Source organism: Manduca sexta, chromosome 3 (genome assembly GCF_014839805.1).
Source record: "Manduca sexta isolate Smith_Timp_Sample1 chromosome 3, JHU_Msex_v1.0, whole genome shotgun sequence".
Classification (NCBI taxonomy): Eukaryota; Metazoa; Arthropoda; class Insecta; order Lepidoptera; family Sphingidae; genus Manduca; species Manduca sexta.
Window position 1 is genome coordinate 8,180,566 of NC_051117.1, and position 27,423 is coordinate 8,207,988.

Below are 27,423 nucleotides of genomic sequence, written 5' to 3' on the forward strand. Positions count from 1 at the left end.
ATTCTCCGAATGACTTGGAGAATTATTAGTGCATGTATATGGGTATAAATTAGGAGTAATGAATACACCTGAATAAGCTGTTAACGTACTCGTCTTTGGGGTTATTTGTCTGTACTCGATAAGTAATTGAATTAGGGGTGTCAAATGCCAGACTACATTATTCCTTAGCATTAATCACAGATTTACTACGATGTGACCAGTGCTAAGGTCTCGGGTTCGATCTCCGTTCGAGTAAAATTATCTTGGAGTTTTATCCTCGATCCGGAGTGTGTTATTTATGTATCTTATGGTGATACTCATATCGCATATTAAAACGGAATACCAGGTAAACTGCATGCACTGGTTTTATCTTTGCTTATGCCATAAGGTGTATATGTATGTAAAGATATTGAAGAGCAAGTTGTCGTTCACAGCGTCGGAAGACGGCAAGCCGGTGGAGGTGTACGCGCCGTCGCTGAACTTCCTCACCACACTCGTGCAGATCTTCCCGCTCATATTCCAGCACATACGCACCACGTGAGTACGATATTGTACTGTAATGAGAAGGTTATAACATTCGAACAATTTGAAATATAACCTTGATCCCATCTTAGTAATATCAATGAAAAGCTATGTAAAGATGTTTCGAAATTGTAACGCAGGTTCACGGAAGCGGACGTGCAGAAGCTGGGCGCGTGCCTGGTGCAGGTGTGCAGCGTGGAGCCCTCGGCCGCCGCCACCGCGCTGGAGGGGCTCGCCAGCGCCGCGCCCGTCAGCGTACACGCGCTGCACTGCCTCGACATCGTGCAGAAGGTACACGCGCGCAACACGAGTAGCTGATCTAGCAGACTTCACTCCAGAATTAAATCTGGTATAAAATGGTCGGCATAATTGTGGCGAGAGATAATTATCTCTGGTCAGCCGACATTTTATCTCGATTCTACGACACGTGTCAACAGGTGTAATGCGGTCACTTTTCCGTAAAATTGCACTTGCGAAAATTTAAAAAAAAAGGAGGGACATCCGGTCAAAGTCGCTACTGTGTGAAATTTTAGCCGTCATAATATTAACGCATAAAAAAGCTTGTATTGAATGCCTGTCGCGTGTGTGTGCAGGAGGCGTGGAGCCGGCACGAGCTGGTGCGCGCGACGTTCTCTGCGCTGGGGTCGCTGGCGGGCGCGCTGGGCGGCGCGGGCGGGGCGCGGTGCCTGCGCGCCGCCGCCGCGCTCTACCGCGCCGCGCCGCTCCCCGCCGCGCCCGCGCTGCCGCTGCTCATACAGGTCACTACACTCACCACAGCTCACTACACTCCCCTCGGCAACAACACAAGTTCATTACACTACCCTCAGTAACAGCACTAGCTCATTATAATGAGCTCAGCAACAACACTAATACACTACACTTGGATCACTGTATTACAAATTACAATATAGCCAACGTATAAAGATAACTTAACGTTCCAATTTTAAAAGTCACTCACATCTCTCTTTCTCTCTCTCTTATGAACCATATATTTTTTATCTTAATAAAAAAACATTTCAACGTTGTCTTCATACAACATAGTTCCCTCGATATACTACTACCACTAAACTGAATCTATACTTGTATTGTATACTTGACAGGCGTTACACACGTCAGTGCAGAAATGCGGGCAGGACAAGCGCAGACGCACCTCCGAACAGGTGGAAGAGGCTGCGCAGATCTCATCGCTGTTGTTACAGGTATAGTTTTTAATTTATTTTTTTATTTTAATACGACATTCTACACTTAATTAATAAACATACAATATTATAATCCAAGTGTGTCGATTAACAACAAAAAGTATTACTCAAAGATGGTCAAAATTTTATATAAATAACAGATTATAATTTCCTTTCTGGCATCATGAAATAGGAAATGTATTGAGGTGTTTAAGTTATTTGTGATCATAAAAATATTTATTCCTTCATCAGGTACTAGGAACGTGTTTGCCGCTGGCGAGGGAAAACCCGGAAGAATACAAAGAGTTTTGGGAGATGCTCCCCAAAGTGTTGGAGACGTTCCTGTTTGAACCTCCGTGAGTACTGAGTTTCTCGTGTCAGTTATTTCGATTGTTCTGGGAATAATCACAGTTGGTGTTTAAATTTCTTTAGAAGTTAAAAAAGAAATGTTATTTAAAATTATCAGGGATTCATGTCTCTCATCATAATTAAATTTAAGTAGAGAAACATTGTTAAAAAATAAAATTTATGCATAATATTAAGTGATACAAACATATAAATTCGAGGGTCAAATTTTGATCACTGAACGAGCACTAACGTGTTTTAATGAAAGTATTGTGTCGTGCAGTGCCGGGGGCGGCGGCAGCGCGCGCGCGCTGGTGCTGGCGGTGCGCGAGCTGGCGCTGGGCGCGCGGCCGCGGGCGCCGGCGCCGCTGCTGCGCCGCCTGCTCGCGCTCGTGCGCGCCGGCTCGCTGCACGCGCACAGCCTGCCCGCACGTACGTACACACGCACATACAAAACCGCTACCCTACATATTTAGATGATACTTATTGATGTTCATACAATCATAACTACGACTAACTAGAGAGCAAAGATACTACAATCAAATAAGAAAAATATCAGGCAAAAAAAATTATACCAATCATTCATTATAAATCTAAAATGAAACCTTCAATAATTCTACCGATTCTAATTACATCGTTTTATTATGATTTAGAAAATGACCAAGAATTAAAAGAAAGAGAAGAGTTCGCGAGGACATGTTTTGAAACCTTGCTGCAGTTCTCCATGTTGGAAGACGTGGATTCACTCACAGGAGTCGAAGGTGCGTTTCCGTAGTTTTAATTTAACCTGGGTCATTTTGACCGAAGTGTGTGACAAATGGGCCAGAGTAGGTCAAAATTGACCCAAGCAAAATTTGTTAAAGATTGCTTTTCTTCTTGATGACAGATGATGCAGATCCCTTGGCGATAGTGGCGTTACTGGACAGGTTCCAGGAAGTTATAACCAAGTACACTCAGGACGATGACAATCCGGAGCCGCTACCCAGGTATACTCTAACATAATTAATATATTAAATAAAATAAATTACTAGTCACGTAGTTGAACATAGCTGCACTTATGACAGGTCAAAATACATGACCATAATAATTATAGTTGAAATCTACTTTTTTAACTACGGACATACAACACAATGTCCCTAAATGTAGAGTCAGAGTGCTGCCCCAACTAATTCCAGTGTTCAATATACATAATATTTAGTATTATTTATATCACCAACAAATAGTGGTTTCTTGAGACTTTTTTACAAACTGTCACTCTGTCCTTCAATCTCCCAAAGACTGAGCAGTATTTCTCTCCCACAGGCATCAAGTTTCGGAGATATCGTTCGTATTAAAAGCAATAGCGACGCTGACTGAGTCGATGAAGAAGGCGCCGCCGGGGAAAGTCGACGCCGCGGCGTGGCAGAAGTTAATAGGTGAGTGGGTATTCCTCATACAGAAGAAGTTCGTTTTTCTTTTTAAATTCTAGAACAGTAAAACAAATGGTTATGGTATTCATAAGTAGACTTTATTCTGTTTTAGAAAATAGTGTATTTAACAGTATGCAAAAAAAAATATTTATTTTTTACCATCTGCACAAAATATGGAATTTACAAGCAATTTACAATAACAAGTAAAAATATTTTTTTTATCAAAAAAAAGTATATTTTTAATTTATTTTTCGCTGGAAACACGTGATAGTAAATAGTTTCGATCTTTTAAATTATGACCATCCAGTCCTCTGAACTTGACAATTTATTTATTTAGTTTATTATTTTGTAATGATATTTTGGTATGACCTAAATAGTTTTTTGTAACACTATTAATTGGAAATGAGTTATTCGCATTACTTCGCAAGAAATGTTGCCTGTACGTGTGTTATCCGCTTTATTCATTAAAAAGTGTTTTGCGTGTATGGGTTATCCGCATTACTTCTTATGAAGTGTTTTTAGTATGTGTGGTATCCACAATGCTTCTTCAAACTTATTTTTGTGTGTGTGTTATCCACATTACTTATTAAAAAGTATTTTTTGTGTGTATGTTATGCGCATTATTTATATAATTTATAACAGCCACTTTCTTCATAATGTATTAAGGTAGGAATTACAGTAAAAGCCGTAAAAGGTGCCTAACGTCAAAATTTAGACTAAGTGACAGTAATTTTTACTGTTAGTGTGAATCAAGACTGTCCACATAGGTCGGTTAACTACAAGTATATTCATGGTATCCACATCAATATAGTTTTATACAGTATACAAAATAATCATATTACAATTGACGGAGCCGATACAAATATCCAAAGAAAACGTCGTGCTCTATTGTTTCACTTTGTTGATGAAAACAGACGTATAATGATTTCTTATTTTTACGCGAATGTTAGACATTGAAATTAAACTAATTTTCGGATTCTATCGCGGTGTTAGTATTTTATTTTCTCCCGATTTTTTTTTTAATTTCAACAGACGTACGTTTATTCACATCAATTCAAATGAGTGTTGCGCGCAGGCCTGTACCCGTGGGTGGTGTCGCTGGCGGCGCACCCGCGCGCGTGCGCGGTGGGTGCGGGCGCGGGGGCGGCGGGCGGCGCGGAGGGCGCGGGCGCGGCGGTGCGGGAGGCGCTGCTGCAGTTCGGCTCGCTGCTGGCCGCGCCCACATAGCGCCGCGTGCTCTACACCATACACATATAGAGCACGAGGCTCTAGCGCGACGGTGAGACCAATTTTATTGATTTAGTACAGTCATACATAAGAACTAATTACTATAAATGTACACAAAAACCCTATAGGTACCCTAAAACCAAGTAAGCGGAATCGAGGTCCAAATAATGGGTTGACTATAGACATATGTACCCCACGTCACTCGACACAATTATGTCGGTATTTATCTCTATACCGACGTCATGAAGTAGACTTAACTAAGTTAAGTTATGATGAGCCGAGTTTACTTCGCACACCACCACTTACACCCTATAAAATAAGAATATAGATAACACGACTGCTAAATAAATCCGCCTTATTAGAGACAAAAATAATATCTCTATTTCAATTTAGGTAAACTTAGTTATAAAGATATTCCCACTTCTCCGCATATCTTCAATTAAGTAAATCCAAATGTGTTCGAACAGCAAATCATTTCAACCCGTTACTAATAAATACTTTGTTTCCAGTGACGTCACGCAGCGGCATCCGTTCACACGTCACGTGCGCGCGTGTGCATCAAGCAATGTTAGACAAATCACAGTCAACTAGTATACATAGTATAGACAAAACATTGGACTTCCGATTAGTGGTTTAAATATAGTTACGCTGGACGCATCACGTAGCCATAAAGGTTCGTTCACATCCAACGACGTTGATTCATTCAGTTCACAACACACCGATAACGGCTGATGAATGTAGTACTATTATGTATAAGATTTCAATAATAACATTTTGTATTGCTGTAGATTTTGATATATTTGGTGTTGTGTTGCTATATGATTAGCTGGAAGTTACCTAGCAAATTCACTCTACATCTAATATCTTGACCAGGAAAATAAAAAACTTCGAGGGCGCCACTTTTACGTTTTAGTTTTAAAGTTAACTTAGTTCAAGAAATGATTTCCATATTTTGCCATAACATGGTCAGGTTTTTTATTTTTCTGGTCAGGTTATAATAACCTAACTTTAAACAAGTCACTGTTTTGTCACTATTCCTCGTGTTAAATAATTAAAGAGAGAAAGAGACAAAATACTGATTTGTGTAAATAAATGATAAGGATTAATTGTCGGCTATAATATAATTATCCGCTCGTATTTTTTTCAATAAATTAGTAATAAGCTATGTGACAAGACAAATAGTGTAACAGATACTCTGAATAGTCAGTCTTCGTCTTTCAATGCTAATTGCAAACTGAAAACAGGTCTAAGTTTATATACATAAGTGTTTTTATCGTGTGCTCATAGACTGCGTGGTTTTATTAATTATAGAAGTTTGCTAACACGTTATACGTCGTCAGATGTGAACGAACCTTACTGTGTATAGATTTTGACGAAATATATATAATCATTCCTTGTTTTGTGTGAAAATATGTTTTGTATATAATGATATAATTTTATTTAATATTCGGGTGTGTTTTAATGTCCGAAAGAATTTTTAGCCGAACCCGAATTTCGGCTTGTCATTTCGGCCTATAGATTTTCGTTCAATTCGGTCAACTAAAACTGACAATAGTTTGTATTTTTATAAATATAACTCCAACCATTAATCGTTTTCGGTAAAAATGTTTTATCACTAGAAAGCGAAGCCGAATTATCGCGAAGTAGGCCAAAACCGAAAATTCTTCGGACATTAACGAATAGCACAGTTGACGAATTAATTTATTGAAACGCTAGATTACAGTAGGAAGTAGATGGTTTGAACCGCCGAGTTCTATACAGAGCCTAGATCCAGGGATGATGGATAGCCTGGAATTTATAAGCATCAGTTTAATGATATATTTTTATTCTTCAACTAAGACGGGAATCCACGATAGGGTCCATCCCTACGAAAAAAATCATTACCAAGAAAGCCTCGCCATGTGCTGGTTAAAGGAGGTACTAGTTTCTTGTATAGACAAATTTTACAAAACGAATAACTTAAAATGGTATCCGCGAAGCAGGTTTAGTATTATCTTGTTCAGGTTATAATTTTATTTAATTTTTCGGTTTAATTCTGATGGTTCAGAAAGGCTAGAACCTATATCTTGGATCCTCATCTGAATGAAGAATATACGCGTATAATTGAGCTCCTGGATCGCTATGCCTTAAATGCTTTGTCCCGGACTTCTACCAAAATGAAGGTCATTCATATATTACGTCTTTTACTCGAGAAAATAACTAAATATCTTTATGTTTAAGTTACATAATTGATTGGGTATTCCGATTATTATATTATTAATTAATTTATTCTAATTTTAAATAAAATTAATTAAAAATGATGTAACGAGTAATAAGTGGAAGCAGTGATTGGAAACAAAGACGCAATATATGAATGATCCCGAAAAATACAATTTCAATATTTTCTTACCATCGCGTAGACAATATATTAAAATGTGCATAAAATAATTTTCATAATTCTTGGCCGTAAAATACGCCTTTCTTCAATTATTAATGCCAATAAAAAAGAATGTAATTAGGGGGCCTTATTCCGTCTACGAGGGCTAATCCGTCTTTTGGCAATTACGGGCGTTCTAATCGAAGGAAAGCTTTAGTAGTCGTAAATAAATTAAAATAAAATGTTTTATTCATCACGTAGTCGAACATAGTTGCACTTATCATATGTCAAGGTACATGAAAATATTTAATTAAAGTAGCTTATATAAACAAAGACAATTTATATGAAAATAAAACAAATGAAAAATTAAGTAAACAAAGAAGCCAGCTCAGGCTGGCAGGAAAGAAGAAATAAAGTAGGTGAATTGAGTCTCTTACCTATACGGCTGTCAAAGCTGACCATATATTAAAACGCCCGTAATTGCTAACAGACGGATTTACCCCCATAGACGGAATAAGAACACTGACATACAAATGATATATCCGAGAGACAAACATCGGTAACATTTCCATACTTGTATGTTTTTAGTAGCGACAATGATTGTGGAAAGGCGTCTTGGCTTAAGTGTTTATAATAAATTTAAAATAATGCTGGTTTTTCGTGCAGTAATATTAGCGAATGTTTGCGATTTAGACTATCGTGTTTGTTTTACGTCCAAACAATAGTCCAACTTGAATTAAAGATGATTTTTTTATAACCTTTGACAATTGCTTGATTTCTGCACTGAATCGTATAGGAAATGTATGTTTAACTCTGGGTCCCTCGTATTGCATTGTCTAAGTATGTATTCAAGCAATAGTGTAAGTAATACGTTTTAATTTTAAAGAAATCGACGTGTAAAATTATTTGAATTATAATTCGCATGTAGTGTCTATGTGTTGATGCAGTTTCTTGAAATATTTTCAAATTTAGCATCCAGGGTTTACCAACCAGATTCAGTGGCGACCACAGCGATATCAACCGTATCACGATGTGTTAAAGTTCAATGTGATACTGTTGAGGTGAACTTGAATATTTTGAACCCTGGATGATTTTATTATTGTTATGGGTAAGCCATTTACTATCATAGGCTATACTTCATTCAAAACAGAAGCTACAGAGTAACCTACTCGTCTAGAACTTATTCATTCAATAATTCATTCATTCATTCATTCGTTCATTCTTTAATTACACAAAAAAACGTTGTACTATTGTCAGGACGCACTATCTATCTATCGAAAAACTAACTTTCCTATATTGACTGCTACTGTTCTAAGCTTGTATCCAAAGCTAACAGATATGTAGAGTATTAAGCTAGAATAGAAACGCCATAGCGTGATTGTGTTGTAACGGAGTCAATGGATTAGTTAAGACGCGGTTACCGTTTTCATTTTATATATTTTATTATTCGCCATTAGTTGGATGCGGCCCTGTGTATAGCGCCAGTATCAGTTTAAAAAATAATGTTACGTAGTTACTATAATATCCGACTTTTGCTGGTGGGTTTAGGTCTTACGTTGACTTAGTGCGGGCAGACATCACATAATTTGGAAATTTTCAAAAAAAAAATTATACGTGCGCGACAAAGTGACCCCACTACACCTGATGGTAAGTGGAGTGGTGTCCAAAAGAACTTCGAGTGTCGACAGTTGATTATCCCTCGACAGTCGACTCAGTTATGCCGGCCACAGGCTGATCCCGGAACTTACGTGGACCACTAAGACGGGTTTTAACGCCTTGTGTACGGTGGTCGTTATCCGGGCGGATACAAAATATATCCACCACTATTGAATATATAATATAGAACTGGTATTAATGAGTTTGTTTACAGAGATTAATCTCTGAACTTGTTACTAATATTAAAAATCATTCTGCGATGAAAAACTACACTGTGAATGATCGATAAACCTTAATATTTTTATTGTATACAAATGAGGTGAAAGGGAAGAAGAGTTATAAAATACTCCCTATTATTTAGTGTTGTATGAATTTGTATTTGGAGCTGTTGATAACACAGGGCTGCAGTCAATTACATGGATCGTGTTTCATATAACGAATAAATAAATTAGAACTAAATGTGTTTTTATTTTTCACTAACTATTGCTCGCGGCTTCGCTCCCGTGATGTTTTCCGGGATAAAAGTCCCGCTATATATTTTTCCGGGATAAAAAGTAGCCTATAACCTTCCTATAGTCTTAATCTATCTCTATACTACATTTCATAAAGATCGGTTTAGTAGATTTTGAGGAAATTGATAACATACAGACAGACAGAAAAGGAGGCTTTATTTTAATATGTATAGATTACCCAATTTGAAACCAAATTGTAAGTAGAAGATCTAGGTTCAATAAATACACATAAATAGGCCAAGATCTAAGTTTATGCTTGATTTATCGATACACCTATCACATTATGGATCAGAATAGCTTCAGCGAACAGTGAATAGCATACTTCCAACTCTGCCTACGTCGATGGAAACATAAACATGTGGTATTGTGATTATTTACGAGAAAGAATATTTATTCATAAACAAAAAATAATTAGTAATGATCGATGACATCACAATTTTCAAGTAAACACTCCAAGGACTATTAAAAATAACAGCTGATAATGGTTCTCGGTAAATATACCTATGTTTAAGGTTAAAATTAATTAGGTCACAACTTGTATATGCTGTGAATTTTATACGTAATATACTGCATTGACAATAATAAGGAAAATCGAAAATGTATATGTGGAATATTAAATATCAAAGAATACTTACATATTTTCTATATTTTTGTTTTTAGCGGGTACGGCAGTGACCCCGCAGAACCTGATGATAAGTGGAGTGAGGTACAATAGAATGTCGAGTAACGAGAGGTGATTACCCGTCGGCAATCGACATAATTATGCCGGCCTGTGGAAACCAGATATAAATGGGCAGATAACGGAACCAGTCACACTTATATGGGCCACTATGGCGGGTTTTAGCACCTTGTGTACGGTGGTCGCTATGCGGGCGGATATAAAATATATCCTACTAATACTAAATGTATTACATTGATAGTTATACAGCATAGAACACTAAAGAGTTATACCCACGCGCTTAGCTAGGTATTAGTATTGGAGGACGTTAAAAAAATAAAACATTAAACAATTTGTACATTAAATAACACAAAGTTATCAGTCCTATACAGTCTAATACGAATCAATTGTAAGTTGAACAAGCTTTATTTAGGGAGCAGTGGCGAAGCGTCCATACTACCCGATTCCAATCGGCTTCCCTATTGGGTTTATTTACGTTTGTCTTAGTTTTATTTTTTGTTAAATTGCCTGCGATATGTTAACTAAGGCCTTTTTTTGCCTCGAGTTACCTTTTGAAAAATTTTACCCTTCGTTCCTGTTAGGGAGTGAACCTCTAACCTTCTCTTCCTACGTCAGTGGATATACAGGGATTTAAAAGTACAAAGATATAACTGACAAGTTGTACATCCCAAACTGTTCCAATTACGTCGTTCTGAAATCCATTCCCTTACAAAGGTTAAAACTTACGTAGTATATTACTTACTCTATGGTATGTGGTTGCAACAGCACTTTAAAAACATGTCACCCGTCCTTAAAATTACTGTGACTAAATAAATGCCGGAATGTTTTTAATGGTTGACGCAGCCTGCAGTGTACTTTCACTACGTCGTCTTAGCGTAAATTGACTTGATCATGATAGTATCAAAAAGTATTCCCGGACTATCTCTTTAGATAAGAAATGAGAAACACTTAATATACAGCTCATAAATTTATTTTTAGCAGATGTATTTACCATTTCGTTGGCCTATGTTAATTTTTGCTTATGTTACAAAGGATGAAATGAAAAAAATTTATGTTGGTCAAAATTTAAAAAAATATAGATTAAGTACTCCTTTATTTATCTTTCAGGATTATTGAAAATTGTCACTGAAAAGAATTATGTTTTGATTATACATAATTCAATTTGCATATCAAATATCACATAGAGCCTTGTAATAGTTTAGGCCATAGGTCAGCGATTTACCAATAAAATAAAAACAACGATAAAGTGTAACATTCTCAATACAACCAAAAAGTACGTAAATAGGTACAGAACTATAATAATAATTGTAATTCTTACTGTATAAAGTAAAAAGAGCATCGGAACGAAAGCAGACAGCGCGGGATGGCGCGGTTAAATTTAACTGTCAGTTCAAAGACCCCAACCTTACGCGGCCGCTGAAAATAACCCGCCTTCCTTCAGCCAACGCGAACGATTCCGTGTTCGAGATTAGAAATATTCACTGCGTCATTAAATTGATGCACACTATACAGTATACTGCCGTGGGAATCGAGAGGGCAGTAAGTCAAAGACGGCAAATTTTTTGTATTACTAATTTGGAACAGTCCTGGATTTGTAAATAGGTCGTATAGGCCGCGGCTTATGGGCATCAGTCCCTTAGGGACGGCAGATTTCAGAGGACGCTCACTCTTTAATTAATTATTTGTTTATTTAACTTTAGTATCTTCCATAATACAAACAAATGGAAAATTATTAAGTATTTTAGAAACCTGCCTACATGGGGCGGCGGAAATAAAGTGACCTACACTCATAAAAAATATAAATCCGGCACTGATTTGGAATGTACGTTAAACGAACTTTCTTCCTATCTAGGTTTCATACATCTACGAAAATTCATTTTCTTGTTCGATAAACAACAGTAAGCATAATAAGATAATCTAGTTAACTATGTGATACAGCATAACCGCCTTGACTTACTGCTTTATCGATTACTAGGGCAGTATAGGTCTAAATAGGGGTAAGTTGCCTTGGGTTTATTTCGAGTATGGACTAGAGATTGAACCCAACGCGAGCATCTAGCACACACTGGCTTTAAAGACTAAAAATTCGCCAGTATGTTATGTTCGCTATGACAGTAAATTCATAAGACTTTTATAAGAATTTTATAAAAGTTTCTGACCTATGTGAGTACACAACTGCGCCACTGTCTTCCCATTATAAAGGCCGGCAACTCTTCTACTATTCCACTTTGAATAGAATGCATATGATCTATATGGGGTAATAATAATACCATTAAGGTAACTAAAGCTTCATGCCTTAACCGCCTTTGCTGGGTTTAGGGTGGACGCCAGATACTAGGAAGGGCGTCAAAGGCTCTAAGAGGACGCCGCGGACATACACTTAGAAGGAAAAAAGAGGACGCAAACATTTTATTACGCGATGCGCCCGTATTGAGACTTCCCGCCCTCACACCCACCACTACAACACCTGTAAGCCAGGATCAGCAGTAGCACGCATTTTATGACACCAAGCAGTGAAGCTCGGCGAGTCTCAAGGAAAACTAATTTGTCATAATGCGCCCGTATTCCTAAGCCGACGCTGGTAACCGGTGCCTGTTTCTCTTAGTAAATCTTTGAGGGAAGGCCTTCATAAGCCAATTACTGATACTGACCATTAGCTGATTTTCCTACAGTAAATAATGTTAGGGAAGGTTCTTTGGCATATCATTGTTTTGACCGAATATACTTTCCAAGCGTAGCTACCGCCGTATCAATCGTATGAGTCATACGGGGCCCCAGAGCTTTCGGTGCCACTCTTATTGGCTTCCTTTAATTAAACGCAGTGAGCGCCTAAAACTTCGTACTGCCCCAAAGGGCCCTCAACAAATTTTAATATAAGGCACTTCTAAGGCAAAGGTACTTCACTCGTAGGTACTTATCAAAATAGTACATCAAGTTATCTATCTGTGACCCTCAAATTATTGCACCGTTTATAAAACAATTTCTTCATTCCAACGACAGTAATTGTAAACAATTTTGTTGACTGCCTCGTCAGATAAAGCATCCTGCCATTCATCCTATTTGTCGGCCTTGGAAGGCCGTTGCTAAGTGTTGCAGAGAATGATCCTGAATGACATCATAGGAAGAGTAGATTGAAATAACTATCCTACATTTCTGAAATTTATAATTTGGGTTAAATGATTCCTCAATTTTTACTTACTTCAAACTAACTTAAGTAAGTAACTCTTTTTTTCAAGTTCTGCGAAATATTTTGGAGAAGTAATGGGATTTCTCGTTGAAACATCTGTCTTCTTTCCGGTAAGTATTTCATCTAGGAACCTATAATTTATGTAATAAAGTAACCTATTAATGTCGATTTGCGTACTCACCTAACTACCAATTTTATCTGATTTTAATAAATAAATTGTACTAAGTATATAACGAAACAAGTGAATAGATAAGTACCTAGGCAAAATAAGACATGCCATGCGACCTTGTTTTTGACCATCTTCAGTCATTTCCCCATCATTGATGCCAATTATCCGTAACATAGAGGACCATTGTAAACTTTAATAAAGCTATTACCACTAGTTCTCAGTTGAACGAACTCCGTTCAGGTCAAAAAGTAGCTGTTATAGCGCTAGATGGCATTGCATACTCAGTTTAGATTTAAAAAACTATATACGTCCAAGTTTTACTCTTCGCGTAGCGTCAAGGAACTTATAAAAGTTATTTTGGAAGTCTAATTATACATCTTAAATTTACTGAATGTGATATACAGATTCCATCGATAGAACCAGGGAATTCATATAGCTTAAGTGATAATAAATTAAAGTATCCAAATAAAAGTAATCTCACTAGCCTTTTACAATGTCACATTAATTATTTTCACTTCTTGATGCTTATTAATAGCTGCATGGACTCCTACTCGAGGTTATCAATTGGGAATATGGTTGGTTGTTCATTGGACGATCGATAAACACAATAGCAGACAACATTAATTTAGTACCTACCTACACTGCTACATTAGTGAAAAGAACATGTGTGTTGCGTCCTTGTCCTTTAATCAATAAATGAAACCAAGGTCACAAAACTCCTACACGTACAATGTATTACGATACTGCTTTCAAGTGACAACGGACAATTTACTGTTGTTAGGTCTCTCATATGTGAGAGTCCGCCTGGGTAGGTACCACCGCAATGTCTATTGCTGTCGCCAAGCAGCAGTGTGTAGTCACTGTTGTGTTCCAGTTTGAAGGACTTCGTAGCGAAGTAACTACTGGACAAAATAAGATTTAACATCTCGTGTCTCAGTATGGCGAGCGCAGTGGAATACCAAACAATACTTTGTAATTCATAGTGTTGGATGGTGTTCCTATTGTTTATAGGCAGTCGTATCGCTTATCATCAGGCGAACGGCAAGCACGCCTTGTCATTCAAAGCAATAAAAAATATTAAAGAGCTTATTCTCAAGAAAATCTTTGATTTGTTTCACTATTCGTCACATAATTCTGGAATATATCACCCTCAAAATCTTTGTTTAAACGAAATGATAAATAATACAGGAACTAGACCGGAAAAGCGAATTATATATGCTCGCATAATTAATTTATTCATCAAGTATGTCCATATATAGAAATGACAGACGGCCGTGGTACAATATGATGTCACCGCTGTCTTTACGGTAAACAACTGGGTGATCTTGGACTCGGCGCCTGCTATTACATCATTTTTGCTTGTCATACAGCCTTTGCTAAATATGGCTGGCGTTGTAGGCGTTATTGAAACCTTTGGTGATTAATTTTTGTCATATGCATGTGTAGGTAAGTAAGATCGATTGAAATTTTACTTTACGATATATTTCAACTGTATCTATAGTTTGATGGCTGTGATTTTTTGAAACAAACACACATCACGCCTTTATTTCCACGAGGGTTGGCAGAGGTGTAACCAGGACACCCAATTCTCGTCATGTGTGATTCCATCTACAATGTGATGGGAACGAGCCTATGGCCATATCGGGCACAAATACCAAATTCAGACAGACAGAAACTCCATATTACATTGCTCAACCCCAGATACTCTGGGACTTCAGATATTTCCTAAATACTTACAAGTAAAATAAAAATCAAACATATTTTTGCAAGCCAATAAATCCCTTCCTTCCCCAACTGCAATTTCCTTTCCTCAAATTGTCTTTATATTTATTGTAGCCTTGGAATTATTAAAATGTAGCAACCGGCATCTTAGAGGGTACATTTCCTGCTGCCAAAAATTCACTGTTGTTCGTTTTTATCGTGCTCCTGCTATTGTTATTGCTCGACAGACTGTAAAATTGACTAAGTATATACTTCAGGCAGTTTGAATTCAACAAAAAACAATTTTTACAGACAATTTAAGCACAGTTCGTTCCATTCAGTCTACATCAAGTTGACTAGGTAGATATATAAAGTATAGGTATATTTCCTATAATAATATTATGATGTATATTATATGTATATTCTTCGTGAATAATAGCTTGCTTTAACGGTGAAAAAAAAAACATCGGGATTAAACCAGCATACTTGAGAAGTTCTCTATAGGAACTTTGTGTAATTCTACTAATCCGCACTAGGTCAGCGTGGTGGACTAAGGCCTAATCCCTCTCAGTTCTAGAGGAGGCCCGTGCCCAACAGTGGGACAGTGTATAATTCAGGGCTGATATAATTATCATACTATTATAATCTAAATTACTAGACATAGCATGTAATCCTTCGAAGTGACAGATGTTATTCGTTGTTCAGTATCTACACGAATATTACAAATCTAAAGGGTTTGTTTGTTTGTTTAAACGCGCTAATCTCCGGAATTACTGAACCGATTTTGTTTTTATTATTGAAGGCTACATTGCCCCTTAGTGTTATCGGCTACTTTTTATCCCGGAAAAATATTTATCACAGCAATGAAATCGGCAAAATAAAACCTGCCAGTTAGAACACTGATCATCAGTTTCTATATTGCCAATATGGGTTGTAAGGTTCCAACATATATTGGCCTAAGAAAATAACCCGAAAAAACTTTTTTACGCGGGCGGAGTCGCTGACCAAACCTAGTTTGAAAAAAATATTAACTTGATACTCTCTTGTTCCTTCTATTTATGGGCAGACATGCTACCATCTGGCGAGTAACCTGTTCGTCTCGTCACTCATTTGTATAAACAATGTAGGTAGGTTTGTATGTGTCTATACAAAATTGAAAGTGGCAAATGCGTCCCACGTTGGTACTGTTACATTAACAGGTTATCAAACAAGTATTCAAATGTCAAACAAGTTATCGGAATTGTCACATAGTTGCCACCTGCTTTAACCTTATACAAGAGTCAAATAATATGAACTATATTCCAGATAATCTGGAGAGAGGACAACGCCATTGCCATGGTCTTAACAGTGATAAATTATTCGCCTTCTGATCACTCGATCTTTACCGTATCTACATAGCAACAAAACCTTTTTCCTTTGCTAAAGATACCAGAGGAGTAGTAGTCATGTATATTTTTTCACCCGAGGAAGGTCCCGCAATCTACTGCCCTTTACCGAGCATGATTTTAGACTCCGAGCTGATTTTTATGAACCCGAGACCTCGGAATATCAGGTCTACAGAAATAATAAATGAAATAATTTATTTATATTCACAAAATGTTAGATCAAGTCAATATTTACTCTTCCACGAGATATAGTACCTATGGGTTTTACCAAAGCAAAAGAAAATAATCAAATCAGGTAAATAAATTTATTTTATTATAATTTTATGGTGTAAAAATTTTAACACCATTACACACTAAATTCGATTTTTTCAAATGTATGGCGTCACCATAGCGTCATTCACGTAAAATGAGTCCAGCTTTCCAGGGATTATGCATGCACACAAGGCTATACAGAAATACTCAGAAACAGCGTATGACGCAGCTATCACACACACTAGCTTATGATAGTTGGCCTACTAGTTTTAGTGTCATTGAAGCGCACCACTCTTCACACGATGTGATGTTTTTATGTGAAATATCCTTGGTTTTATAAAAAAGAATATAGTAATCCATGTGAAAATTAAATAACGTTAAATGCGCGTGATTTTTTACGGACAATTTGTAAGGTTATAAATAAATAACCTAAATTTGTTTTGAAAACGAGATATATTGATGACCAGGGTAAGTTTGTACACGTGCAATATCTAGTCGATAACCAAAAATCCACATAATTTAGGATACTTCATACTGTAGAGCTTGTTTGGTGTTACATTTATTGATTTTTACTACGGAATAAACGGGAACGAGACGGAAATATATATGAACACCGTTCCATGTCCGATTTAAGTCTGTTCTTAATGTCCGATTTTTAAAATAATGTCAATGGAAGATTAAGAAAAATAGTTTGTAAGAGTAGCCCCTTTTTTGCACTCAATGCTCATGGGGGATAAACGTTTTTAAAATTACGATTCACAGACTTGTTTAAACATACGCTGGTGCAATTCTGATTCAAGTAAACTTCGTTCGTCCGTTCGAAGTTGAGCGTGCCCAGCTTTTTTCCCGGGATGTGGTCGCAAATCAGGAATTTTGTATTGATAATCCCAATAATTAAACGCAGTGCAATTAACCGCAAAAATAGCTGAACAAAAGCAAAATTTATAATCACCTCTGCATAATCATTTTGATCGAAATATTATTTTGTTTTACCCAAAATAGAAGAAAAATGATTGTCGGTAAGAACATTAAAGTATATGCGCAATTCGCAGCAGCCCTCCTTTATTCCCCTCCCGCCTTCCTTGGCTAAGCCCATGTACACCGGTGTATTGTACCAGAATATACCAATCTGGTACTATCCTTCTAACAATTCAAATGGCACTATATTTTAACTCTAACTTAAAAATATTATTATAGTAAACAAACGGAATCGTGGGATACGCACCATGCAACTAGAATCCATAATCTCGTGCAATCTTCGAGGACTTTGAATAATTTGAGTTGAGACATAATAAAAGCAGCCGAGCACATGCAGAGCGAGACGAACCCTGAGATACCGGACCTTCCTAACACAGGCACGGCCTGTGAGCCGCAGGAAGTATGTTTTAGCAAATTGTACTAAATAGGTGCCTTATTAATATTATAAATGTGTAAACATGCATCTGATGTACTTTTTATTATTAAGTATACGGTTAAGGCAAAGCGTTCCCACTGCACTTGATGATGATTGACTGTGTTTTATTTTGGGGCGTTTAGTTTCCCTTGTCTTATTTTAGATTGCTTCGCTTTATCAACAATGTTCTTTTTCGTAAACCTCTAGTATTCGTTATTAATGATACTTCCACTACTTATTACACTATATATCAGAAAGGAGTAATTTATTTTAGCTCGAGCAACATGTCAGTCCAGACTCTGAGAGTGTATCCATCGAAGTCCCAGTGGCTCCGGAATGCAGCCTAGTAGAAGGATCCGGAGATTCGGAAATAGAATCATATTTCGACACTCCAGAGGAAAGCCAACTTAGAAAACAGTTGAAAAGACGTAAGAAAATAATCTTACGAAATAATGAACAGATAAAAGCAATGAAAAAGAGATTGCGTGAATTGAATAAGCAGCAAAATTTTCTGCAAGATAAGATAGATAAGATAAAGGATAAAGAGAGCAAGGAACCGAAGCAGGTGTTGAACGAAGAGGTGCGTGACAATTTTGTCAATTTAGCATTTTGTAAACGTAGATGTCTAAGCCATTTATTACATACTTATGTTATGTTAAATAGATACTAAACCGACATAATTTGTCGGTCTTTATTATCTTATTTGGTTAAAAATTGTAACAATGCGAAAGAGTGTGAAGATGTTTAAATGCTCTTACAAGTAAACATGGAAACCCCTGGACAAACTTGTATACAAATATAAAATGTCCTGAACCATAAGGGTATATTTATTCCCGGTATAATTTTGGGAAAGATGATGTTGAGTGCAAGCAAACCTAGTGGATTATATAAAAAATGTAATATGAGTTCAATTGCCCTCAGTTGCTGTTTTGATTTTGTTCGCAGGCGAGCACTGCTGGTCCTAGTGGCACATTACAAGAACCAGAAAATTCCCCTAGTTCACTAGAAGTTTCTGATAATTCTGAAGTGGAAATATTTGATAGTCCTGTAGAGACTAAACTGAGGCACAAACTAAAAAGGGTTAATAAATTGTATGACGGCACATTAAGGACAAAGAAACAATTATCCACCAAGATAGCACGACGGCCAAAGCAAATTGCTGTTTTAGAAAAAAAATTGGAGGACCTAAAAAAAATGAAGTGTCGATGACGTGCGTATTTGGTCTTCGAAAGAAAAAGTAAATTAAAATAATTTATTCTGTTTTTAAAAGCTGTATTCCAGCCACAGGAAATAATGTAATCTATAGTATGACATAATTATTTCTATGTGTACCGCGGTGTATATATTCAGTTCAAAGGATATTTATTAACTTAGTGTATTGAATGAAACCAGCAGAATGACTTGACACTAACTTGGATCCGATTATTCGTGTTCAACTAAAGTGTAGGCAATCAATCTGGCGAATTCACATTGAGAGGAAGCACTGCGCACTCTCTCTGAATTTATCCCGTTTGACAGGAGGCTAAACAGCCACGGATGAAATAATCAGGTCTAAATTAATAATTGTAATTAGCGTTTATTCCTACGTCACAGAAGCATGCAGTGCTAGAACAGCACGATTTTTAGTGGTTTGTACTTACAAATATAAATTTAGCACCGAGACAATGTTCAGTAAACTAAATTTATCTAATCTTAAAACTTAGTTTTATTTTATAATACGCAGTTGTAAAAACCAAGTAAATGACGAGTACAAATTACATGAATGAATATCGGTGCACTTTTTGATGGAATTTTGTGTACTAATGGTCAAAGTTCTATACAATAAGGTCACAATTAAAAAAAACTGAGTGAAAGTGAAGCTTCGCCTACTAAACAGTTTGAACTTGACCGATAAAAATTAAATGTATTCGTGGCTGTCATTGGTGGAAGAATATTTTACTAATGGATACACAATACAGTTTCATATTTGATAAGAAAAATATATTAAAGTAGAGGACTCATTATGTATGTTCAACATTGTGTACCTGTAAGCAAATTATACTGTTTAAGGTGGTAGCTCAAGGTCCATTTTCATACATTTTGTTTCGGCTTTAATCTGGGTAACTAAACAAGTATTGGCAAGTAAAGAATTTAAATTCACGTCTAGTTAGTGATTAGTTCTCGCAGTTGAAGAAAAATGTAAAATAATTAATAATCATGGATATTTCGGCCTTTAAAATTTAATATGACGAAATTTTAAAGGCAGAAATATCCATGATTATTAATTATTTTTACATTTTTCTTCAACTGCGAGAACTAATCACTAACTAGACGTGAATTTAAATTCTTTACTTGCCAATACTTGTTTAGTTACCCAGATTAAAGCCGAAACAAAATGTATGAAAATGGACCTTGAGCTACCACCTTAATGTCTGTCTGTAAGTAATGAGAATTTTCTTAGGAAGCAGAATTTGTGCTTTGTAGAAACTTTATTTGTAAATAATGGAATCTGAAACACGTATAAACAAATGTTACTTGGTAATGTTCCACCACTGACTAAACCAAGTTTTACACGTGTGGCAAAGTTTGCCACATAGATGTATGAAAAACTGGCTCAACTATGAGTTAAACTAAACAGTTTAGTTGGCGGTGGACGATCGGCTTTAAATTTCTATTCAAGCCTTTTGTACAGAAAGAACTCTGCCGACATTCATTCGTATACCTACCGAGTTACTTCTCATGTTTAATCATTAGTCTCGATTGTGAAAGTGAAGACAAAATTAAAATTTTTTCTAAAAAAATTATTTTTTTCCTAAACACGGCGTCCACAAGGCACCATAATAGGCAGTAATGCAGCCAGTGTTTTGACTATGGAACGGGTATAATAAAATTGCACTCACAATAACAAGGCAGCATACACGGCTGTGTATGGGTTTGATGTATAATATATCTGCGCTGTACAGTATATTCTTAATTTGAAATTATTTTTAACTCTTGTACTTTCGTGTTTACCTACCTATCAGATTAAATTTCATTACATTAATACCTATATCGGACAAGTGCATAACAGAGCAGTTTACTAACTATAATCGGATATCTGACGATATTTTAATAAACAGCAAGAGTAAACTAAATGCTTAATTCTATTAAAGTTGAATGTAATGACAGTGTGCCCAGGGTAGTAAGATATATTATGGTGTAGAGATTAGGAATTAAACGACAACATAGAACATATTCGTTTTTATTTCAATCACCGGGAATGTATCGGTGCGAGTGTGCCATAAACATATAAGCTGGCTTAGTACTCTTCGGCTCCTTCGCCCTCACCCTCGGCGGAGTCCATGCCGACCTCTTCGTAGTCCTTCTCGAGGGCAGCCAAGTCCTCACGGGCCTCGGAGAACTCACCCTCCTCCATACCCTCACCGACGTACCAGTGCACGAAAGCGCGCTTGGCGTACATCAGGTCGAACTTGTGGTCCAGGCGGGCCCAGGCCTCTGCGATGGCGGTGGTGTTGGACAACATGCACACGGCACGCTGTACCTTCGCCAAGTCACCGCCGGGCACCACGGTCGGGGGCTGGTAGTTGATGCCCACCTTGAAACCAGTGGGACACCAGTCCACGAACTGGATGGTGCGCTTGGTCTTGATGGTAGCGATAGCGGCGTTCACATCCTTAGGCACGACGTCACCACGGTACAACATGCAGCAGGCCATGTATTTGCCGTGGCGCGGGTCACATTTCACCATCTGGTTGGCGGGTTCGAAGCAAGCGTTGGTGATCTCGGCGACGGAAAGCTGCTCGTGGTAAGCCTTCTCGGCGGAGATGACTGGCGCGTAGGTGACCAGCGGGAAGTGGATACGCGGGTAAGGCACCAAGTTGGTCTGGAACTCGGTAAGGTCGACGTTGAGGGCACCATCGAAACGCAGGGAGGCGGTGATGGAGGACACGATCTGGCCGATCAAACGGTTCAAGTTGGTGTAGGTCGGGCGCTCAATGTCCAGGTTGCGGCGGCAGATGTCATAGATGGCCTCGTTGTCGACCATGAACGCGCAGTCGGAGTGCTCCAGGGTGGTGTGGGTGGTCAGGATCGAGTTGTAGGGCTCGACCACGGCGGTGGACACCTGCGGGGCGGGGTAGATAGCGAACTCCAGTTTGGACTTCTTGCCGTAGTCAACGGAGAGTCGCTCCATGAGCAGGGAGGTGAAACCGGAGCCAGTACCGCCACCGAACGAGTGGAAGATGAGGAAGCCCTGGAGACCGGTACATTGGTCGGCGAGCTTGCGGATGCGGTCGAGTACCAGGTCTACGATCTCCTTGCCGATGGTGTAGTGGCCACGGGCGTAGTTGTTGGCCGCATCTTCCTTACCAGTGATAAGTTGTTCTGGATGAAACAACTGTCTGTATGTGCCGGTGCGGACCTCATCTGTTGGCAAACACGTAAATTAGTCACAGAACAGTATTTACAACAAACACTAAACTTGTTGTCAAATGATAAAGTCTTCTATTTAACCCGATCATCAGAATTAAGCCGACCAATCTTTTCTATCTTTTTGTAAGTCTCAGATACTAACCGACTACTGTGGGTTCGAGATCGACGAACACGGCACGGGGGACGTGCTTGCCGGCTCCGGTCTCGCTGAAGAAGGTGTTGAAAGAGTCGTCACCGCCTCCGATGGTCTTGTCTGTGGGCATCTGGCCATCAGGCTGGATGCCGTGCTCAAGGCAGTACAGCTCCCAGCAGGCATTACCGATCTGGACTCCGGCTTGGCCAACGTGTACTGAGATGCACTCACGCTGTTAGACAAAGAAATATAGTGTTAAAGAAATAAATAAAAGAACATCATGATACCTATTTGGAATATCTTAACTAAACTTTAATGATTACCTAGATTAATGTCGATTTATTTTACACCTTTCATAAAACTCCGTGAGACCAAAGTACTTTTTTATATGTGAAATGGCAACGGACAACGGTACTTGAAAGGCAAGTGAAAGCATAACTTTCTTTTCGATAAGTAAGTATTCATTGTTCTTGTATGCCCACGGTTAATAGGCACCATTTTATTTTTTATTGTATAAAAAGTAGTATTTTTTAAAACGCGACTTGACATCGAATAACAGCCGAATGAGGTCACCAACACGTCACCGATCAATAAGTCAACAGAACGTGACTTGCATTACATGAAAGTTTTAATTCCACTATGCGTCGAACTAGTAAAATTTGATTCTTTTAAACTAGAAATTCAACGTATTAATTGAGTGAGGTTATTTTCTATCGGCAAAATGTAAGGGCGTGGCGTGCCAACCGGCGCGGCATCCTTGAACGAGATCACGAGTCAGTGCCACGGACGCGTACGAAAAACGAATCTATCCATCAAGCCCTAGAATAGCAAAGTAAAAAACAAAAACAAGCTAATTTCGAATATCGAACATAATTCATTCATCCAAATAATAGAAGCCGATTTCTTCTAGCAATTGAGCTGGAGTAACGGATCATTTCAACATGGTCGAGTTATATGCCGACAAAATGGTGGCGTGTCCACCCGGCACTTTGCATTTACAAATACGATAAAAGTTAAATTATTCGCGATGAAATGTCACGGGATTCACGAAATAATGTAAAAATGTACTCACCATTTTGTATTGAGTTTGTTGAACTTAGTTTATAAGAAATAAATTAATGAAATCAGTCGTCGTTCAGCGCGACCGGTTAAGAGGCTTGCCGAACGAATGTGAACATGGAATCGGCCGTTGGCAACGCTTTTATACCATGCTGGTTGTGGGGGACCGACGCTATCCATATTACGTTGTGATTGGTCGGTTCAACTGCCGCATGGGCGGATTGACCAATAAGGACAAAGCTGCATTATATCACCATTGCGGGAATATGTGGGTTGGTGATTCACTGAAGATAGACGCATTCAGTGATGTAGGTAATGGTGTCAATTGTCGATATCGATTTCCGATTCTTCAGTTCATTGAATATTTTATTAAATGATATATTTCTATAGTTCATATACTCTAAAGAACCATAGAAAATCTTCAAATGTGTAAATATATATTTTAGAAGTTCTGAAACTTAATCTTTTAAAATATTTTCATATAGCACGTCGCATCGTATTATGCAAAAACATCGTAATATAATTAAATAAAAAGATTTTTCACGAGTTACTGAAAACAAATAAAATCATAATAATACACTAGTATCCAAAATCTTAATAATTAAAGCTAAATATACCCAAATGCGACCATCCTTAGCAGACACAATATATTTTACAGCGATAGAAATACTAATACTTTCAAGACACACTGTTTGGTATAAAATATAGTATATTGCTTTTAAAATTTCGTCATATTAAATTTTAAAGGCCGAAATATCCATGATTATTAATTATTTTTACGTTTTTCTTTCAACTGCGAGAACTAATCACTAACTAGACGTGAATTTAAATTCTTTACTTGCCAATACTTGTTTAGTTACCCAGATTAAAGCCGAAACAAAATGTATGAAAATGGACCTTGAGGTATCGCCTTAAGCATTAGATATAAATTAATAAAACGCTTTACACAGTATATAATAGTTATGATGAGGATCTAAATTTGTAAGTAGTTGGTAGAGATTATTTAATTTGTCTTATTTTGTTTTTCTGTAAACTATGAACATAGCGTGTGTGAATTGTAGACTCCTTTATTTGATTCAGACATCAGAATGTGGCTTTAGTACTTTATATTAGAAAGAAGAAATGTGTGCACTGTTGGAGAACCTTATTTAAATATATATATCAAAAGGAGAACAATATAATTTAAACATTATATTTCGCAGTTAAAATCGAACACCACAGTTGACCTACTACAATCTACATTATCTATACACAAAACATACTGATTAATATTTATTTATTTAATTATTATTCACCGTATCTATTTCTTTTTACCAAAAATATTTATTACTTTCCATTATAATATTAAGTTAACAGGTGTACAGTAGTTTATTATTAAAATATGTGTAACAGTAAAACGTTATTAAAATAAGTTTAATTTAATTTAATAATAATAATAATGCAAACCAAGTTATCGATATATGATACGTCACTAAAAATCATTACTCTGTTGGTGTGCCCGGCGTCTGCCGCCGCCGTTACCCACACGGCCAGCTTGTTTGTGTGCGTCACCCAATCTGGATGGTTTTTATTGACATTTACTTAATTAAATCAAAATTATCTACTGATATAATAATTGTGTCGCTATTTTGACAAATCCTTTAAAGAATTTTCAACTGAATATATCGAAATAACAGTATTTTATGAGCAATTTAAGAATAGCCGCTTTCTTACACACACATAGATGAGTTGTGGATTGTGTCGGTACACTACGCGCGCCGCAGTGCTATTAAAACTTTTGATTCATGTTTCTAGAATATTAAAAAATGTCGCATGATGTAATGCTTTTTGCTTTTATTACTTTATTAGGATGTTAAGGTAGATATTTCGGCATCAAGTTAGTACAATACCTGTATATACTTACTGTATGCTATAAATGTATTGCTATTATTTGACATCATATGATTTCCTTATTTTTGCTATAAAATATATCTATATCTAAGTGAACCTATACAACGTATATAACAAATCCCTACTATACGGCATTTTATTAAAATTATTTGTCGGTTAAGTATAAATACAATGAATAAATTAGATATTTTTCATTGTATGCATACCCATATAATAAGTACCTCTGTACTCTTTTAAATCTTACATTATGTTATCTGTTGTTATATACAACTATTTTTTATGTATCATAAATAACAAATACCGGTATATGCAACCTGTACTGTAGACATATTTAACAAGAAAAAAATACGATATCATTAATTTATCCCCAAAAAAGGTAATTTTTGGCAATGTTATAAGTATTGGTTTACAATACTATTTTTCTGGCGTTCATTCGTCAATTCAGTTTTTACTTATAGGCATTCATCAAATTACAAATTCGGCACAGTTATTAGGGACTCTTGCAGCGGGAAAGTCTTCTCACTCGAGCCAAGCTACGAGGAACTTATTTAAAGACAAAAAATTATCAACTATGATTCTAAATTAGCAATTTAAATAGATTAATGAAGTTTGACTTTAGCGGTCATATATGAGTTCCAAACCACTTGTCATTATGGCCGTAAGTAAGAGGAAGAGATGATGACTGCCAAGTAACAGCAGTGACCATGGGCGCCGGGAGGGAGTGCAAGTGGGTGCACGTGCAACCCCTTGTCCAGAAATAAATCACAAAAAACATGTCACTGAATAAATCTGCAATAATGAGAACTATCGCCCACAGAGGTTTTTTCATGATAAAGCATTTTCAAAGAACCAAATTAAAATTTGAAAAAAACTTTGTATATTATGTAGTATAGTGCGTAGGTGCAAATGCAGCTCTCTAAAACTAATTTTGACGGCGCCCATGACAGCAACCCTCTGATTTTGTTTTTTTACGTCTAATAATTATTGTATTTATTCATGTACTTATGTTTATTGAATTATTGAGTCTACCTACAGTATTCGTAGTATTAGTTAGCACTTTGACTTATATCTATACTAATATTATAAAGTGGAAAAGTTTGTATCTTTGTTTGTTGGTAGGGGCTTTTCTCTGGATTTACTGAACCGATTAAGAAAATTCTTTCACTAATAGAAAGCTACATTACTCTTGAGTGCTATAGGCTTTTTTCAGAGAAGAATATTTATCCCGGATAAACTCAAATTTATCTAAGTGACGAGCACTTCTATTCAAATATTACAAAGATGCGCTGTCATGATATTTCATACATATTATTTTATCTAAGAATGGTCTAAATGTTGAGAAACACCAAAACAACGGTAACGATTTTTTGCTAGTACACGATACACTTTAGTTGTTGCACGTACTTTATAACATTTCTTATTCTTATATTATATGTTAATATACAATGATTTAAATGTTATAATTTCATGTTTAATTCCAGTTTTATTTATATAAATGTAATTTATAACGAAACTAATATGATAAAACATTGTTGCGTTAAGCGCCCTCTTGTTGCAAAGTTAGGAAACATTTACAAGATAAGGTAGCTAATCTGCTACAATGTGCATCTACTTGTAACTAGCGCCATCTGTTTGCACAAATATATTATCATGATTATCCGAAGATATTCAATGTTGGTATTCTATTAATTATTTATTGTTTTCATTCAATATTCATGTTTGTGTCCGTAATTGTGTAGTGTTTATACGGTTTGCAGTGCAAAGTAATGATAGGACTATAAATTGTAGCATTATCTGAATATTATAATTATAAATCTGCAGTGCAGTTGATATAAATTTATTCAAATATCCTAAGCAAGTATATCATAGTTTAGCTGAAGTGAAATTGTGAATAATATTGTCATTGAGTTCATTACTTGAAATAAATTTATTATTAACATATTTTGAAACACTATATTCAAACATAAATATTAATGTTTCA

At 36.7% G+C, this 27,423-nt stretch overlaps 3 protein-coding genes across 5 annotated transcripts in view; 2 read left to right on the forward strand and 1 right to left on the reverse strand.

Annotated features, from left to right (window-relative positions):
* LOC115442966 (protein MON2 homolog) overlaps positions 1–9,131 on the forward strand; it is a 35,301-nt gene extending 26,170 nt beyond the window's left edge. For both annotated transcript variants that reach the window (XM_037439046.1, XM_037439054.1), the window contains 11 exons: positions 414–516; positions 642–792; positions 1,095–1,259; positions 1,602–1,700; positions 1,932–2,035; positions 2,308–2,456; positions 2,678–2,785; positions 2,911–3,010; positions 3,327–3,439; positions 4,509–4,712; positions 5,170–9,131. In XM_037439046.1, the coding sequence (XP_037294943.1) occupies positions 414–516; positions 642–792; positions 1,095–1,259; positions 1,602–1,700; positions 1,932–2,035; positions 2,308–2,456; positions 2,678–2,785; positions 2,911–3,010; positions 3,327–3,439; positions 4,509–4,660 (1,244 nt within the window). In that variant the 3' untranslated portion in view covers positions 4,661–4,712; positions 5,170–9,131. The remainder of the gene's footprint in view (positions 1–413; positions 517–641; positions 793–1,094; positions 1,260–1,601; positions 1,701–1,931; positions 2,036–2,307; positions 2,457–2,677; positions 2,786–2,910; positions 3,011–3,326; positions 3,440–4,508; positions 4,713–5,169) is intronic.
* A 7,689-nt stretch (positions 9,132–16,820) lies between these two features.
* On the forward strand, positions 16,821–19,648 carry LOC115442952. Of its 2 annotated transcripts, none has more exons than XM_037440214.1 (4): positions 16,821–17,025; positions 17,755–17,935; positions 18,225–18,530; positions 18,896–19,648. In XM_037440214.1, exons 2-4 carry the CDS (start codon positions 17,867–17,869, stop codon positions 19,157–19,159), a joined length of 639 nt encoding a protein of 212 aa, XP_037296111.1. In that variant the 5' UTR covers positions 16,821–17,025; positions 17,755–17,866; the 3' UTR covers positions 19,160–19,648. The 2 variants fall into 2 exon arrangements, with proteins under 2 accessions (XP_037296111.1, XP_037296113.1); XM_037440216.1 differs by lacking the exon at positions 16,821–17,025 and adding an exon at positions 17,182–17,576.
* Positions 19,649–21,154: 1,506 nt separating this feature from the next.
* LOC115442961 (tubulin alpha chain) lies at positions 21,155–23,765 on the reverse strand. Its single transcript, XM_030168188.2, has 3 exons — positions 23,566–23,765; positions 22,503–22,725; positions 21,155–22,354 (listed from the first exon to the last, which is right to left on the reverse strand). The coding sequence occupies exons 1-3, from the start codon at positions 23,566–23,568 to the stop codon at positions 21,228–21,230; spliced, it is 1,353 nt and encodes a 450-aa protein (XP_030024048.1). The 5' UTR covers positions 23,569–23,765; the 3' UTR covers positions 21,155–21,227.
* Positions 23,766–27,423: the final 3,658 nt, after the last annotated feature.